The 19830-nt window shown below is 35.3% G+C and overlaps 1 protein-coding gene across 1 annotated transcript in view; it reads left to right on the top strand.

Moving 5' to 3' along the window:
* Nucleotides 1–16942, top strand: part of SLC13A1 (solute carrier family 13 member 1) — a gene marked incomplete at both ends in the record, with an annotated part of 37461 nt that extends 20519 nt beyond the window's left edge. The window contains 9 exons of the mRNA XM_081330330.1: nucleotides 661–824; nucleotides 7282–7401; nucleotides 8161–8259; nucleotides 8371–8472; nucleotides 9668–9771; nucleotides 10472–10581; nucleotides 12748–12909; nucleotides 14158–14295; nucleotides 16799–16942. Coding sequence (XP_081186456.1) covers nucleotides 661–824; nucleotides 7282–7401; nucleotides 8161–8259; nucleotides 8371–8472; nucleotides 9668–9771; nucleotides 10472–10581; nucleotides 12748–12909; nucleotides 14158–14295; nucleotides 16799–16942 — 1143 coding nt within the window. The remainder of the gene's footprint in view (nucleotides 1–660; nucleotides 825–7281; nucleotides 7402–8160; nucleotides 8260–8370; nucleotides 8473–9667; nucleotides 9772–10471; nucleotides 10582–12747; nucleotides 12910–14157; nucleotides 14296–16798) is intronic.
* Between the last annotated feature and the right edge of the window lie 2888 nt (nucleotides 16943–19830).

Here is a 19830-nt window from a genome sequence, read left to right on the forward strand (position 1 = left end):
TTCTATTTTGACAGATGTATTGATTAAATTGGCAAATGTGCCACAAATTTCCTCTAGTTATGCTTTAACTTGTTTGATTTGAATTGTCTTTTTTTTCTTTAAACATATGGAAATAATTTAATCAATCAGTTTGGAGACAGTGGACATCTGGCAATACTGTATTATTAAAATGAATCTTCTGTGACTTTCAAAAGAAACAGAGGCATTTCTATTCTAGTTTGGCCATTTCATCTGGCTGTTAATATACTGAGATTCAAATTATTGGGCAAGTTGTGAATTATTAACTTATTATTTGAAAATGAAACTTATGTGCTTGTAGTGAAAGCTACTATAGACATTTGAGTATCATCAGACATGCATTGTTCTTTATTCTTGGCTAACTTACCATTTTTCAGAGTTTATATTGACAATGAATAGCTTAAATGTAATAAGGAAAACTAGAATCTTAGGAATAGGATTTGATTTTTGCATGTTCCTCAGCTATCCTTTTCCCCCCCTCCTTATTGAAAAAGGAATTAGGGAAAGTGGAAGAGTTACTTTATTCTGGATCTTCCTAAACTCTGAAGAATTTTCAGGGAAAAAATAATTTAACTAGGGAAGGCTGGTTTTAATAGGCTAATATGAAAATTGTTGATTGTATTTATTTGATTTCTACTTAAGCAGAATTCAGAACTGAGCCAGACTGAAAGACAATACCGGAACAAAAAAGACCATATGATATGTAAACTCATGTGCTTGTGTGTTGCCTATTCATCCACCATTGGAGGATTGACTACCATCACTGGGACGTCAACGAACTTAATATTTGCAGAACAATTCAATACGTAAGAAAATTAATTAAACTGTTTTGTTCCAAAATTTAAATATTTAAAATTCTGCTCTTCTATCCACTTAAGTTAATTTGTGTTGTGTCAGTGCAGTGCTTTCTAATAATATAACCTTTCTTCATTTGGATGTCAATGCTAATGAGAGATCCTACATCATAAAACCCTTGTTCTATTGGGAAGAAGTCAGAATAAGAGTTTTCTTCACTGATGTATCCCTGCTAACCAGACAAAAGGCTTGAGCCCTGTATTCAAATTTGGAGCTTTTCATGTGTCCAAAGCTGTTTTTATTGAAAAATGCCCTTTCTTAATCCTTCTCATTCTTCACATCCCTAGTCATACACAAAGCTTACCACATTGTAATTAGCTAATTCAAAAGACCTTCGTGTCAGATCATATACATCCCTATAGAATAATTATCCATTTAAGTAATTTGCTTCACCCTGCTCTTGTCAAATACCTGCCTGTATCACATCACCTTTTTTAACCAATTATGGTAAAATTAATTACTGTTTGTATAAACCACAATCATTATTCATTTCTAAGTACTCAAGGCATAATTTCTGTACTCCTTATGATACCTGTGGGCAGGAATGCTCACCTTCATTTCATATTAAGAGCACACCTCCATAATTTTCTCCCAATTCTTCAAATGTTTAACTGCTAAGTTTACACTCTATACAAATAGGAGATAAAATATTGCCAGCAGGACTAGCAGCCATGGTAAATTTTATGACATTCATAAAAACACAGTGTAATACAGTAGATATAAAGGGCATTACACAGATCAGAATGACAGAATAATAAATCTGTAATCTTGGCTGAAATAATTATTGTCAAATTGGCTACTATTCCTTCCCGCCTCCTCCCCATTTTTTATTAATACATTTGAAAATACTGGAGCTGTTTCAAAAATATATCCTAAATGATTTTGGCCCCATGAAATGTCATTCACAGGTAAAGCTTTGTGGTGAATAACTTGAACACACACACACACACACACACACACACACACACACACACACACACACACACAGAGAGAGAGAGAGAGAGAGAGAGAGAGAGAGAGAGAGAGAGAGAGAGAACATAAACTGCAATATTTTTCCTTAGATATGGATAACAATCATGAACATTCTGCCAGTTTCACTCTACATCCCAAGGATTTCTAATCTGCTAAAATGATTTCCAGTTGCCAGGAATATTGTCTGTCTGCCACTTGTAATTCATTCAAAGTTGCATCACTGCAAACCAAACTGTACATAAAAGAATATATCATAGGAACTTCAAAACAATAAAAGAAAAGCTTATGATCAAATAAGCCAAGACACAAACATTTTAAAATCTTGTTGAATAGAAAGCAAGGGACCATAGCAAAATCCGTATTCCCCTCTAATTCCTTGTGTGAGTTTGTCTTGATAACTGGGAGTGGTATGTGCATTTTCCATTCAAATTAATTCCCAACAAAAATAGGACTTGGGTTGCATATACTACCTAGGGAGAGCTGCAAAAACGTATTAATATATGATATAGTATTATGACATTGGCTTTGTGGGGGCTCTAGGATAATTGTTATAGCTGTTTACAATACTACTGTTTTATTGGGGACATATATACAGACAGATAAATTTTCCCAAAAAATGTAATGTTAAAAGATAAACAACAACAACAACAACAAAAATTAGAAAAGGAAAAGAGCTCAGAAAAGATTGTCCCAAAGGTACTTTTTCAAAAGGCAATAGGACTTTGCTTTGGATGAGAAGATGTTTCACTTCTCATCCAAGAAGCATCTTCAGTTCTGACTAAGTGGTGGGGAATGGAAGGATTTATATTCCTTGCAGTCATCTGGTCATTTGAGAGAGTGCTAATCCTTCCATCACCCCCACCATCCTGCTAGAACCAATGAAGCTTCTTGGATGAGAAGCGAAATGTCTTCCTCAGGGAAACACAGTCCAGTTTGAAAAAACACCTTTGAGACAAAGTCCAGTTGCCTTTTTGAAAAAGCACCTTTGGGACAACCATGACCTGGATGACTAAGAATCTCCATAGACATTCAGCTCAGAAAGGAATAAAAATACAGAAAAAGAAGAAAAAAAATGAGAAAAATTGAAAAAAAGGACTTCTGACTTTCTTTGGTACAGATATAGAGATAAGAACACATCAAACTCTTACTCTGGTTAACATTTATCTACATTATTTTGATAATCCCATATAACACCAATCATCAAGTCCCAAAATCAGCTTTTCACTTCTTTCAGCTTCTTGCAAAAAGTCCAATAATGGTTTCCAAATAGAAATTACTTTTTTCTTTCATCAAGGCTGTCAATTTTGCCATCTCTACCAACCATCAGCATCACCATCCATCCTCCCTTGCAGGTTTTTGTAAGTCTTCCACTTTAGAGCATATAAAATTCTCAGTGCCATTATCATATATAAAAGCAAAGTTCCATTAGATGTTTCCAATTGGAGACATATGCTTGATCATATTAATTGGTTCATAAAGGCTATTAAATAACTGGCTGCTTTTTCTGGCCTGATTTTTCCAAATGTCTTGGTCTTCCAACTCTTGCTTTAAAAAGAAAGTTCAAAAAATGGGGAGGGACACAAGGAACTAATGAATAAATCCCTTCCTTTTCATCTATTTCTTTTGCCTGTTCTTTTCTCTTTGAGTCTATAATAATTAGGAGCCCAGATTTGCCTTGTTGGAGGCAGGGAAGGGCAGAAAAATGAATTCAAGCAGCTACTGCTTTCTCAACTCATAATTTAAGATGCGTGTACATTCTTGGGGTTGCAATCAAATACACAACCTATAGAGCAGGCTCTAATAAATAGTTTGAGTAAACAGGAAGTTCTAAGGAAAATTCATTCAGGGCAAAGGCAGAAGATGGAGAGCTATGGAATTGGAAGTAGGTGAGCAAAGAAGGCATGTAGAAAGTAATGAATTGAGCAGCTGCTCAGCAGAAGGAAAATGAATGCCCAGGATAAAGAAATATTATTACTAAACTGCATTAATATCCTCAGGCTTTATAGAGCTCATGATACAGCTGGTCTTCTGAGTTCCACTTAGGTATGATATAGTTTTGCTGTTCTTATTGTAAGGGGGTTGTGGAGAGGGAGGGAGAAGCAAAACTATATCATACCTAAGTGGAACTTATATTATTACTGTTGAAACTTACATAACCTAAACTCCTAAGAACATTGTTAAGATAATAAAAAAAAGATAATAAAAACTCTGTTGCAGACAGATCATCTTAAATCCTGATAGAGCAATTTTGTCATTGCAGCTATACATCAGTAGCTTGTTCCTTAATTAAAATGACAGTGCATGACAATCACCATGAAAGAATGCTAAAAAGGGAGGGAGTTGTTCAAAAGAACAACTCCAATTCTCTTTCATATCACTAATAGTCCAAGTCCCTAAGGGCAAAGATAGACTCTTTTTAGCCTGGGAATTTATTAGTGAAAAGTTAGCTGAGCAAGTAGTTTGTTCAAGTAGGCAATAATGATGATGTAATCAGAGACTTCCATTGGAAGGGTTTGCATTGGTTAGGCAGCTGAGCTTGGACCTTTTCTATTTAGGCCTGTTTCTTACATTTTAAGAATATATATTTTGAGATGTATATTCACTTCAGACTAGCCATATTTCCATATAATTCCATGCTAGAATCCTGACATAATAAACTATGTGCATATAGCTCTTTCTATCAGGGACAAAATAGGAAGTCTGGAATGACTTGCCTTCAGAAGTTGTGGGTGCTGGAGGCTTTTAAGAAGAGATTGGACAGCCATTTCTATGGAATGGTATAGGGCACAGGTGTCAAACTCGATCGTGTCATGTGATGTATTTTGATGTAACACGATCTATCATGACATTTTTTGCCTTTGTGGAGCTGGGGTGGGCATGGCCTGCACATGACGCATCTGGCCCACAGGCCACCAGTTTGACACCCCTACTTCAAGTCTAGCACCTTTAATCACTCTATCACTCTAGTTCTCATCTAGTATGCACTTGACCTTTTCTATTGCAATTGAATTCATCACCTCATTTCCTGAAAGGGTTCACCTTGGCTAGCCAGAGTGTTCTGCCATATCAGATAAGATTAATTTGTTTAACCATCTCAAGGAAACAACATATAGCTAGTCCTCGACTTACGACCAGAATTTAGCCCAAAATTTCTGTTGCTAAGTTAAATATTTATTAAGTGAATTTTGTCCTATTTTATGACTTTTCTTGCCACAATTATTAAGTGAATCACTGCAGTTATTAAGTTAGTAAAACAGTTATTAAGTGAATCTGGCTTCTCCATTGACTTTGTTTGTCAGAAGGTCACAAAAGGTGATCACATGACCCAGGGACACGGCAACCCTCGTAAATATCAGTTGTCAAGCATCTAAATTTTGATCATGCAACCATGGGGATGCTGCAACGGCTGTAAGTGTGACAAAGTCAATATTTTCAGTGCTGTTGTAACTTCCAATGGTCATTAAATGAACTGTTGTAAGTCAAAGACTATCTGTAAAGTTTCAATAAAACAGCTAATACAATAAAAAGGTATTACCTTTCTTAATTTATATCTCTCAGATCAGGACTGAATCTTTTGTTCCAAGAAGAGTTTAATAAAAAATCATCTAAAACTTTTCAGATGATGAAACAAAATGTATATCTGCATTTGTTAAGCTACTGATTGTTGGAGTTCAGGGGCATTACTGTGATGAGAAGATAATATGATACAAGAGAAGTTACCATGAATAAGATATTAAACCTCTGACTACTTCAGTCAATCAGAATAGAACTGGAAGGGACTTTGCAGGTCTTCTAATCCAACCCTCTGCTCAAGCCGGAGACCCTATACCATTTCAGACAAGTGATTGTCCAGTCTCTTCTTAAAAACCTCCATTGATGATGCACCTACAACTTCTGAAGGCAAGCTGCTCCATTGGTTAAATGTCCTCACTGTTAGGAAGTTTCTCCTTAGTTCTAGGTTACTTCTCTCTTTGGTCAGTTTCCATTGTTTCTTGTCCTGCCTACAGGTGCTGTGGTAAATAAGTTGACCCCCTCTTCTTTGCGGCAACTTCTCAAATAGCAGAATACTGCTATCATGTCACCCCTAGTCTTTCTTTTCTCTGGACTAGCCAAACCCAAATCCTTCATACAGTATGTTTTAGTCTCCAGCCCTTTAATCATCTTAGTTGCTCTTCTTTGCACTTTTTCAGCATCTCAACATCTTTTTTATAGTGTGGTGACCAAAACTGGATGCAGTATTCCAGATGTGGTCTTACTAAGGCTTTATAATACTTCACATGGTACTAATACTTCACATGATTTTTCATTCTATGCCTCTTTTTATACAACCAAGAATTGTATTAGCTTTTTTGGCTGCTGCTGCAATTGTCCACTAGGACTCCAAGGTCCCTCTCACAGTTACTGTATTTGAGCCAGATTTCACCTAATCTGTACCTGTACCTTTGGTTTTTGCTGCCTAAGTGTAAAACCTTGCTTTTCTCCACATTAAATTTTATGTTGTGCTTGTCTTCTGGTGTGTTGGCTATTCCTGCCAGCTTTGTGTCATCTGCAAAGTTGATGAGTTCCCCTTCTATTCCCTCATGTAAGTCATTTATGAAGATATTGAAGAGTACTGGGATTAAGACGGAACCCTGTGGCACCCCACTGCTTAATTCCCACCATGTAGATGTTGTACTATTAAGGACAACTCATTCAGTATGGTTTATAAACCAGTTACAAATCCATCTGGTGGTGATTCTCTCTATCCCAAATTTTTCTAGCTTACCAAGAAGTAGGTTGTGTTCTACTTTGTTGAATGCCTTGCTGAAGTCTAAGTATAGTATGTCGACAGCATCTCACTGGTCTACTAATTTAGTCCCTTTGTCAAAGAATGAAATAAGATTAGTTTGGCATGGTCTGTTTTTAACAAACCCATGTTTGCTCACCAAGGTCCATGTAATTCGATATTTGGAACTACGAGGCTTGAAGATGATGGATTTCTATTGAGAGGTCTTTTCTTCCATTTTTCCTTTCATATATATTGGTCAACACAGCTAACAATGATTACTGTAAAAACATTTTTAACAAAGTATCATATCCACTACAAAGTATGTTGATAACAGATAAAACACCATCTTCATATAAAGTGTTATCTAAAAGAATTTTAATTAGCTGATAGAAGATAATTTTAAAAGAAGTCATCTCTGCTTTAGTGACTGGGGCATTCTAAAATACTTCCACCATGGATCAGGCCAATTGTTGCAAGAATCTAAATTGGTGATAGTGAATATTCCATTTTTACTTCCTGGAGGGTAGCCATCTATTAAGATGAAAGTTGGATAGATTTTCTCTTAAGGTTTATTATCTGTGTAGCTATCATGGATCTTGATTTAAGAAACATTTTTCTGTTCATATTCAAAATCAACTCAAATTTCATTTATATTTTTATTTTTTCAGACGATATCCCGGTTGCCAATGCATCAATTTTGGATCCTGGTTTATTCTTTGCATCCCAATCACTATTATTATTTTAATACTGTCCTGGGTTTGGCTTCTGTGGCTTTTTCTGGGTTTCAAGTAAGTACTGTTATGGGAGAAGAGTCCAAAGTAATATCATCTTGTGTAAGGATGTGTTTACAATGAGTAGAAATAACACGTCTCTGTCCCCAAGGAGCATATGTACAAAAATAAATATAAGAAAACAATAGAGGAAGAAGAAAAATGAAGATATAGAAAAGTTAGTGAAATATTGTTTTTCTTATGTATCTTTTTGCTGGGTTACAATTCTGTATGTAGTGGATATAATATGCTTCAGTGAAGGCAAATAGCTTGAGGATACAAGAAAAAATATTGTGGATTATATTTTCTTGAAATGCAAATGGGAAATTAAAGCAAATCACTTTATAATGCAAAGCAGAAATTAGCACTAGCCCTACCATTAGGAAGAGTGTGACAGCGCAGTCAGACAGTATGTTACGTCAAACAAGGAATCATAGGAAAGTATTGGAGCTATGTACTATAAATGGAAAACATCCTGCCCAGTGATCTAATAGCTGCCTTGCTGCTTTGCTAGGATAGAGGGCATTGGTCCATTATTCATGTTGCTCTCCCAGGCAGGTCAGTTATTGCACAGGACATTGTGGCATTCTCTTTCTTTGGATCTTACACAATACAGTATGTTGGACTGCCCATGAGATCTTTCAAAGAAAGGAAGCCAGCCTTTCTTTTGGACCAACCTGGTCCTCAAGAAGTTCTTTAGTCAGTCATCAGAAGTGGAACCTATCTTCTGGTGAACAGGTATTATAACAAGCTATCTCTATTCACTTTTCATTTCAGCTTTAAAGAAATGTTCCAGTGTGGCAAAGCAAAGACATCTAGAGAACAAGCTTCAGCACAAGTAATCAAAGAAGAATACATGAAACTTGGCCCAATAAGGTAATGCATTTGGCTAATACACAGAAGAAATATTACAAATGCTATATTGCAATACTATCAAAGCAAATCAGTTCAAAGGGTGATGGTCAATACATGATGTTTTTGTTTCAGCTACCCTGAAGTTGTCACTCTTGTCCTGTTCCTTCTGATGGCCCTGTTATGGTTTACTAGAGATCCAGGATTCATCCCTGGCTGGTCTGCTTTATTTCCAGAGTAAGTCAATAAGCCATGCTGCACAATTTTTAGGAGGTTTTATAATTTTATATATGGAAAAATCCAGATAGTAGTACCAAATATTTCTTTAAACATCTATTAGAATGTGTAGAAGAAGAGACAACGCCTTTAAAAAAAAACATTTCCCCCTGGTATTCAGAAGGCCACAAGCATCACAGAAGATTGTGATTGTTATTGACTAGAAACAGAGGAAGTGAAATTCTAACTTTCTATTGCACTACCAAAAATGATTGAATGAATCAAGTTATATATATGCTAAAATATTGTACTGTAGGTATCTGGATAGCTGACACTTTTGGGGTCTGTCTCTATTTAATCCATTTTTATCCATTTAGCCTTGCATCTAGAGTAGGTTATCTAGTTTGTTTAGATGAACTTGAAGAATCACTATATTTTGTTTTTTTTTAAGCTGAAGGTATTAAATAAACATTATGTAAGAGTCATTTCTTTACCTGGAATATAATAATACCTTCTTATGGTTTTATTTTTCTCTGTTAGATTTTCACCACAATTATGATTTCTTATTAGCTGTTTTAAATAACCATTATATTCTGATTCTGGCATGAAATTTCATGTGAATATTCCAAGAGTTCATTTGGCTGATTTACATATGCTACTAAATATGAAGTTTTGTATGTGTGTGCATATATAAAATCTTCTTTCCAATTTTTTCCCCAAATATTATTTACATTTAGTTCCAGGAAATTTCCATGGCAACATGTGCAATTATAAGAATCCCATACAGAATCGTTCATGTGAGGTTTACCATTAGTTTTTCTTTATAGACACTGCAGAATACCTTATTATCTATGAATATGTTTTACATATTTTATGCCACGATACCTAAAGGAAAGCAAGGCAGTTTTTAGAGCTCTCGTGATGATAAAATAGCACTACTAAGAGAGTTGTCAAGGCCTTGAGAATGTTACAGCTATCATTTTCAAAGCTTCTGCATATTCCCTGAGATTTTTTTATCGCTGTCTGATATGACAGAAAATTCAGAATTCAATAAAGCAGAGGCATCTTGTTGCTGCTACATCTGAAACTATTTAGTTATTTTCTTAATCTTCAGTGAAGAATTTGAAGAATTTGCTTTTTTTGCCTCTGATTGGTCAGATAAGTCTTTTCCTAGATTTATAATATTTATTTTCTAAGTAAATATCTCTTTCCTTAGATATCCAGGCTATGCTACCGATTCAACAGTGGCTTTACTAATTGGGCTCCTCTTCTTCATTATTCCTGCAAAAAGATTGTCTAGAACTTCAAATGGAAAAAACAGTTGAGTATATTTCCTTAACCATTTTTGCTGCAATTGCTTAATTTAGAAAAATTATGCAACCATATGCATGCATACATACACACATAAATACATACATACTGGATACTTCTGAAATTCATCTGGCCTACAATGTTTACATACAGCTATTTAAATATGCATACTACAAATCAATTGTGAGATTTATTTCTAATAAGATTTCCCCTTCCAAGAGAATGGAAGTTCAGTGGATCAGAAAAAACACATCTCTGAAGTAAAGAAACTTACTACCCAATTTATACTTAGTAAAATGTATGTACTGTACCCAGTCATTGGGCATTGTAGACAATTATATAATATTTTCTGGTGCAAGATTTGAAGTTTACTCAACAGATTTTCTTGTTCTTGTTGAGCCAAGAGCCTGGGTAGAGATGTAGATTGTAGATTATAGGCAATATAATCATCATATGAACATGATGTGTTATTCTAATCACCGATGGGGGAAGAGAAGGACATGAAGGTATGTTTAAAAAAATCAAAATGGTGGTTGTAAATACTCCACTGGACCCATTGCCTTGACTTTTTTTCACCACCTCCTTACCAGAACTTTCAAGATGTATCTGGGTGAAAATATGTTTAAAATCAAGTGGAAGAATAATAAAAGGATGCCTGCAGTAAGTTTTTCTATAGTTACTAATATAAAAAAAAATTCTGCCTTTTCAGTTGTTTTTGATTACAGTCCACTGATATCTTGGAAGGAATTTCAAGCATGCATGCCTTGGGAAATTGCCATTCTTGTTGGCGGTGGGTTTGCGCTGGCTGATGGCTGTGAGGTAATGCAGTTTTTACCATTTCTTCAGTTTATAAGGTATAGGTAGTTCCATACAAGGGAAATGCAAAGAATGACAGTGATCTTTCAGTGATTTGGTTTATTGCTGTCACTTATCTAACGGCAAAATGTTATCCCTGAATTGTTTGCATTTAGGCACACTAAATTTATTGAAATCTGCAAGAATCATCTCAGCTGTCTAAAGAAAAATATGCAGAAGCTGTTTCCTCAAAAAGGCTATCTGTTCTTCGTGCTTAGTATATATCTTGTGGCCTGCACTTTGACCTCCAGTCTCCCATGAGAATATCCTATTGGTAATATATTGCAGAATTTTCCAGTTTCAGTCATTAAAAGTCTGGATATGTTGTGCAGTCACCCAGTTTCATAAAATACAGTACTGGAATTTATTTGGTTGCTTGATGTGTTTTTGCAATCAGTGTAGGCAAAACTTTCAGTGAGGTTCCTCAAATAAGCATATTTTTTCCTTATATGGAGGCTAGACCTCGTTTAGTGATCACAACTCGGATAATCAACTTGATCGTTAAACAAAGCAGTTGCTAAATAAAACTATAACTGCACTTACAATCTTTTAAGCTTTCCTTTGTCTGTAGTCATGTGAAGGTTGTAATTGCAAGGATTGCTTACAAACTTATGCTTTTAACATCATCATAACTGCAAATGGTCACTAAATCAGACAGTCCCTAATATGGTATACTAATTGTATACTCTATATTAAGGGTCCCCAACCCCCGGTCCATGGACTCGTACCGATCTGTAGCATGCCAGCAAGCAGGCCACACCAAACAAGCAAGGCTCTATCCTCGGGATGCAGGCAGTATTCAAAGCCACAACCCCTCTGGTCCATGGAAAAATATTTCTCCATGGTACCAGTCCCTGGTGCACAAAAGGATGGGGACCTCGGCTCTATATCTATATACTAATATAGTAAGAAAGTCACTGTTCTTTAATGTAACAGATCTATACAAGTTTTTCTGCTGCTGTGAAAGATACAAAAATATGTCTATGTAATATACTGACTACATCTGCACAATACACCAAACCAATGTGGCAGAAAAGGTTGTTCATTTGCTCAGCTTCACCGTTTCAGAAATATGTTGGTGTCTATTATGCACTAGGTTTTTAATGAAAAGTTACATGATATTAGTTTTTGAATAGAAATCAAATTAGCAAAAATTTGATTGTGGTGTGGTATCTTGAATTTGTAGACCATGGTTTATGTGCCAACATAAATACAGAAATAAAACATACCATAGTTTTATGGTACAGTCTATAATCATGGTGCTATTATCATTGGATGTTAATATCTGTTCTGATACACCAAAATTGTAATCTCAATCCAATGATAAACAAGTTCTGATACTACTGATGAATTAAAATAATTTCTTCTCAATTGAATGTCACACTTATGTTCTAATTATATTATTTCTTCATTTAAAAATCAAAATCATTCAAATCTCAATGAGGAATGCTGGTTCACACTACCATGACAGAAAAGAAATGCTCTAACATTTAGATAGAGAGATTAGCTGTGTGCAATTGTCAGATAATTGTTTAAACTAGATCTATTCTAAGTATACATTAATGCTGGAACATACAGATAATTTTATTCTTCATGTGGGCCCATTTACACTATACATGACTAAGGTTAAAAATACCTAAGTTGTTCCTTGAAGCTAAGAGATGACCCAAAACATACCTACGTTGAATATTTTCCCAATGATACGAGTATATTATTAGGATTGTACTATAATCCTCCAATTAGTATTTTACTATTGGTAAAACCTGGCTCAACCTAATATTCACTTGAGCATTTTCACACTCATCAACATATTAAAGGACCATCCACACACATCAAGTATCTCTGAAATAAAACAGATATGGATGCAACGTGTCAGACCTGGCATCTAAGCATCTGTGATTATCTATACAAATGTGACTAAAATATATCAACTCATTCAGGCTGAGCATTCTATGTGGTATAAATATATTTTGCTAGAAGGAAAAGCAAATTATATTGCATGAATGGGTCTCATCTCCATTCCATTTCCATATTGATCTTTTGGATTAAGAAGTTATTTGGTTAATATTACATTTACACAAATTGTTTAATTAAATTTATGGATGACTAAGCAATTATTGTTTTTCACAGGACTCAAAACTCTCAACTTGGATTGGAAACAAATTAACCCCATTAGGATCACTACCCATATGGCTAATAATTCTCATTTCATCTTTGATCGTGACCACAGTAACTGAAGTAGCCAGCAATCCTGCTACAATCACTATATTTTTGCCTATCTTGGCCCCCTTGGTAAGTAATCTGATTTAGGTTTGAAACAGCTGATCTAATAGTAGTTAAAGATCACTATGTGGTTGGATTTAAAACAGAGGTTTTTCAATATGAATTAATGGCAGTAAATGGAGAAACAGAGAATGCTTAGGTATATAAGATTACTTAATTCAAGACTACAAGAGTAAAGTATTGTGAATAATTCATAATAGGATTTTTCTTTGTTTTGTGGGCTATAATAAGTTCGGAAAGAAAAGTAATCAATGTTTATTTATTTCACACCTTAGCAAAGGCATAATTGAAGCTTGATGTTTTTGCTTTTATGATATTTAGGGATTCATTAAGGTCACATCTTAAAAGAGTATTTACATTATTCATTATTCATACATTATATTTATTTATTAAACAAATTTATATGGCTGCTCAACTCACAGTGAATCTGGGTGGTGTACAATTTTCTACATCTAGAGATTTTTCTGTCCTCAGTATCTTTATGTACTTTTGTCATAATATATCTACAGTTCTCTAATTCCTGTGACAGTCAATAGCCCTGAGATTTTCGCGTTATTATCCATCCAATTATGAAGTAGCTCTGACTGTGCTTAGTTTTTGAGGTCAGCTAAGATCAACCAGAGTTTACTGTAAATGCATTCTTCTTATAGTTATGATTAAATTACTTCATATTTGTAATAGAGAATGTACTTATATCAGAATATGAAAGCATTCTATATTATGCAAATAGCTAATACATATCACAAAATTGTAGGCCTATCATGGATGTTTTGATTAAGGAATCTTTAGTTGGAACTGTAGAGAATTATCAGTCTTCATAGCTAGAAACACATAAGATTCCCTTTTAGGTTGAGCAATATTATACAAAATACAGAAAAAAGTAAGAAGTTATGAGATCATTTATAGATTTTACATTCCAAATCACAATCCTCCATGTGGAAGATTAATATAAACAATATAAGCAACAATGGTTGTAAAGATTTGGTAATGATCTATTTTAAGTGGGATGTATCGTTTAAATTTTCATTTAATAATTACAGTAGTAATATTATTCCTTGGATTTTAATCTTTCCTGTGCTTTCCAGATGTGCTGGATTACAATTTGCATCATCCTCACTAGCAGGTTCATTTTGAAGATAATAGGAATTGTAGTTCAATACATTTATAAGACTCCAATTTCAGATCAAATGTGTCCTTCAAGTGAGCAAATATTAACCAATAATCTTGAATTTCTCTTGGCATCTCTTTGTCTAATAGGCTGAAGCCATCCAAGTAAACCCTCTTTATATCTTGATACCAACAACCCTCTGTACATCATTTGCATTTTTGCTACCAGTAGCAAATCCACCCAATGCGATTGTGTTTTCTTATGGTCACCTGAAAGTTATTGATATGGTAAGTTAACAGTAAGAAAAGAATAATTTGTGAACTTTTTTCAAATGTTATCATTGTTAACAATAATGAGAATACATGAGAAAGTATAATGGTATCTATTATATGTATTGATGGTGATGGCATCAAAGAAACTTTAATTCTCAAGAGGCCATCACTGCCCCCCATATCCTTCACAATTATCATCCAGTTTCCAATATTCCAATATTGTGAGGAAGGTTGTGGAAAAGGTGGTTAGATGGCAGCTACAGAGGATCTTAGAGGACAAAGATTACCTGGACAGTTTCAGTTAAGTTTTCATTGTCTATGACCTTTGACAGAGATTGGATGTAGTGGTGCCTCATCCTTGTGCTATGTCATCTGTTAGCAGCCTTTGATGCAATTGACTGTGGTAAATTATTGCAATGTATCGATAGGTGAGCTGCCCATCCAGAAGCTATAGCTGGCCCAAACTGAAGTGGGCTGTGCCATAACAGACAGTTCTTATTACTCCTCTGTAATATTACTAGAAGGGATGCAGTGGCTCAGTGGGTTAGGATGCTGAGCTTGTCGATCGGAAGGTCGGCAGTTTGGCAGGTCGAATCCCGAGTGCCGCATAACAGAGTGAGCGCCTGTTACTCGTCCCAGCTTCTGCCAACCTAGCAGTTCAAAAGCACGTAAAAATGCAAGTAGAAAAATAGGGACCACTACGGTGGGAAGGTAACAGCGTTCCGTGCGCCTTTGGCATCTAGTCATGCCGGCCACATGACCACGGAGACGTCCTCGGACAAGCGCTGGCTCTTCGGCTTTGAAACGGAGATGAGCACCGGCCCCTAGAATTGGAAACGACTAGCACGCATGTGCGGGGGAACCTTTACCTTTTAATATTACTAGTACATGAACCGAACTAGCTATCAGTTGGCTTCCAGCTGCAATTAAAGTTGCCACCTAGAAAGCCCTTCATATATTATCTGTGAGACCACCTGCCTCTGATAATTTCTGCCTGCCCAGTATATTCAGGCAGAGTGGTTGTGCTCCAGGTCCCCTCAATTAAATGTTGTAATCTTAAGGAACCAAAGAAGTGTGCCTTCTGTTTTGCAGCCATTACCTTCTGGAACACCTATCCCCAGAGATGCATATGCCATCCATCCTCTTAGGGTTCCAAGGGCTCTTTAGACCTGGCTTTTCTTCCTAGACCTGGGTTTAATGTGCTAGTGGAGCCCCTCTCAGATGTGTGTACTGTTATGGTTCTTTTTTCCAGGCTGCTATGCTGTGTGATAGGTTTTTAATTGTTTTAAATTTTATATTTGATGTTGCAATCTGCCCAGTTTTTTGGAATGCAACAAATCATCATTATCATCGTCCTTAGATCAGCCATGAAGCACATAACAGAACTTTTGTAGTAACAGGTAGGTTGCTCAGACTTAGTTCAGGGAACAGACTCAGCTTCTCTTCAGTAACACATTATAACAGATTTATGACAAAGTTTGAATATGAAGTCCTTTCCATCTGCTGCAAGCTCGACAACATAGGTTGTGCAGAACTTGTCATAGTCTGCGATTTAGCTTTTGAAGTCTGGGGAAGTGGACAAAGCATTTATAAGAATGAGGTAATTCTGCTGTTCTCTAGACCACTACTTATGATGTCTGGTAAGCTCTAGTAGGTGGGAGTTACATGAATGAGTTGAAGACTCTTCATGTATAATATTTGGAGACAGACTTTTAAAGAGATTGCACTGTGACCTCTCTTGGAAAGTTGCTGCCCTGGAGACTCAGATTTTTGATAATTTCTACCCAGTTGCAAATATTCCTTTCTAAAGAAGAACAACTATCTATAGATGTTACTTGGGAAAAATCTAATCTTCTGGAACTACTTAGTGTGGTTTCAAGTTTACAGAAAAAAACTGAAATAGGTTTGGTTGTTTACAATGATACTTTCAATCAGACTATGTGGATCAACAGGAATTTTTCAGCAATATTTGAAAAGACAAACCAAGGGATTTTTCTGGAGAGGTTCAGTGGGTTGGAACATTGCGACAGTTTGTTAGAATCATTTTATTTCTATACAATCACACAGTATACATTGCAAAATCCATAGTGCTCCATCCTTCCTCCCCTTATCCTGCCTCTATGGGAAGCCCAGTGGTGCTCATTCAAAGGTCTGAAATGCAGTATTATCAATGTACAGGCAACAAACTTCTCTGGCCAAAAGAGCCTATTTACTAAAGACTTTAGTTCAAGTCAAACTATTAAAATATACCACTTCAGTTTTCATCTGGTCATCCACATCATACCTTCCAGCAATGAAATCTAAAAATGAGAAAACAAGTGTTTAGAAATTAGTCTGAGGAAATAGTGAGCAATATTCTTTTGACTATTCTATTTCAAATTTAGTGCTATCCATGCATACATAATAGTTTTTAATCATTATTATATCACTTAATTTTTGCAAATTTGTTCTAGAAAAGTTGGTCTTTCTGTTAACTTTTCATTTGTTTAATATATATATGTACATATTCCTTCTTTAGGTTAAAGCTGGACTGGGTATAAACATCATTGGAGTTGCTGTTGTGATGCTCGCCATTATGACATGGGCACAGCCACTGTTTAAACTCCATACATATCCAGCTTGGGCACCCTTTCCTTCTGCTACTAATATTAGTGTACATTAAAGGAAGAAGAGCAGATTGTTTTCCTTCTTTCTCCCAACGATGGTGCTAGTTGATAGATCTGTATGGCACACTACAGCTATGATCTAGGATAAGTTGTGCTTCGTGGTTTCTTGTCCTGAGTACTGATTCAGCTGGCTGGAAATCCACAAAGCAAGAATGTTACAACCTGAATAATGCAACAGAAAGTAAATCTGTACAAATGATCATTCAGTTCTTCCTGTTAAGACTGTACTTGCCAGAGTTAGAAAATGGCATTTGTACATTATGCACATTCATTATGAATGATAATTTGTCCCTGTTTTGGGGCCATAAAATAAAATAGTATGATTGTTAGAATAACAGTAGAAGAATTATACATGGACAGACAGATAGACAGATTAATGTATGAGAAACAGGCTGTAGACGCTAGGAACCAGATGTTTTTAATTTATTAGTAAGTCCCCCAGTCCCATCTTCTTCCAAGATGCTAATACTTTATCACACTGAGCTTGTCGACCAGATGGTTGGCAGTTTGGTGGGTCGAATCCTGAGTGCTGCGTAACAGAGTGAGCACCTGTTACTCGTCCCAGCTTCTGCCAACCTAGCAGTTCAAAAGCACGTAAAAATGCAAGTAGAAAAATAGGGACCACTACGGTGGGAAGGTAACAGAGTCCCGTGCACCTTTGGCATCTAGTCATGCCGGCCACATGACCACGGAGATGTCCTTGGACAAACGCTGGCTCTTCAGCTTTGAAATGGAGATGAGCACCGTTTATATATATATAAACATTTATTCTGAGGATGAAATTCCATAATTTAATAAAGATTAGAAAATTTCACTAAACTGATGATGAAAAATACATCCCAGCAAATTCTTACTGCTTTATTTTTGAAATAAAATGTAAACATCTTTTGCATTAATAAAACTCATCCTCAGTCAGTCGTGATTTCTTATTACTACATGGACATGTCCATGCAGCTTTCTTGGCAATAGCACAAAAAGTGTTTCCCATTATCTTTTTCTAGAAACTTGGGATTTTTTTTTACCAGCCTATTGCTCTAGGGTCTCTTGTAAACTTTCCATCCAATTACTAGCCAGTCACAATTATCCTTATTGTCTTATATTCCAATTGTACTGTGTAGGTCCATTTTAATGAAAACAGATAATCATGGAAGAATTATAATACTTTATTGCCCACTGATTGTAATTTTGGTTAAAAAACTAGTTATATGTGACTCCTACCAAAATTAATGGTAGGTTTTTTTTAAAAAAACTTTATAGAAATATGATAATGTCAAATAGTATCTTTATAAATGTTAAAGAAAATTATATTGCATTATTCTATTTCTTAGTCTGGGTACATGCTAAACATTCCTTTAAAAGAAGATGGAACAACATTTTTTAATGTATTTATTTTGTGCTTTTGTACTAAAACATATTTCTTTTAAACTAAATGTGCTGTTGAATATTTATGTATCACCAATGTTAAACACTGTAAATAAAATATTCTGTGCAATTACCTCACAAGAGCATCATATAATATTAATTTGTTTATGTTACAAACATAAATAGTATAACTAATTATAAAATATAAACTTATTTACACAGAACAACAGTTCTCAACCTCAGCAGCTCATCACCACTCACCAAAAGTAAACATGTTTAGAAATATGCAAAGGTTTCAAAACTGAAATGGTCCAGCTTGAAATTTTTTGCAGAAAGGGAACTGGTTCTGACCAGTTTAGGATTCAGGTGGCTGTACCATGAGCTTACATGTTTACTTCAGGAAATTTCTTCAATGTATGAGAATATGTTCTCCTATTGTATGCATATTTTTCTCATTTTCTGTTTTCCCTATTCAGCCAAATATCTCACATGTAACCCAGCCATAACTCCAAATTTGATCAGATTGTTCCCTTTTTCACTCATATTAAGATAATAAGTAGAGGCATAGAAAATGGAAATTACTAGATATTGAAAGTGTTAGATTTCCTAAAAAGAACCACAAGACAAAAAAATTACGGTAGAAGAATCCAAAATGCTGTATTTCAATAAGATGAGCAGTTCGAGTATTGAAGCAGATGGAAAATGAGTTAAGATACTTTCTTTTATCAATCCATAGCACGAGGATCTTATACAGTTCTGGATTGCATAAAATCTATACCCTCAATCTGTCCCTTGAAGTGTGGTGGCTCATGTCATTAGGTCTCTGGGTTGGAGGTTAGCAAGTCCACATTCGAGACCCGAGTGCTGGGGTGTGACGAGGTGAGCTCCAGTCATTCACCCTATCTCCTTGACCAGGACATGAAAGAAACCCCCATGGATGTGCCCTAGGTAACAGTGATGTCACTAGCTAATCCTTTCAATGAGGAAGTACCTTGAAGGATGCTTCCAACACAAAGGGGATGGTACTTGTCCCTCATTGCATAATCCACATTCAGTAATGAACTGACTGTGTTTCACTTTTTATACAGAATTCAAAAAAAGTGTGACATGCCAGTGGAGTTAATGCACATGTTTTCTTTCATAAATAAAAAAGAGCAAAGGCTGGGAGATATTTCTGACCAAGCTTTCTTCAATGATTTTATTTAATTATCATCATACCCAATGTATGTCTTGGAGGCCCAAAACTTTTTAAAAATAAAAAAAAAATCACAATTTTAAACCAAGAAAAATTATCCATCATTATGTATACATTAATGTTACTTCTTCGGAAGCAGGAATCTGAATACTGTGGTTACTGCTACACAAGCAATGATTACTAATGGTCTCAAGGCTAATTTAAGATATGTAAACAAATGAAATGTAGGAATTAATATTATTATAAAACAAAAACTGATGGATGAATTTATTTTATTTATTAATTTATAATTTATAAATAATAAATAAATAATAATAGAAAATAAAA

Source organism: Vipera berus (assembly GCF_964194415.1).
Source record: "Vipera berus genome assembly, chromosome: 6".
NCBI classification, from domain to species: Eukaryota; Metazoa; Chordata; class Lepidosauria; order Squamata; family Viperidae; genus Vipera; species Vipera berus.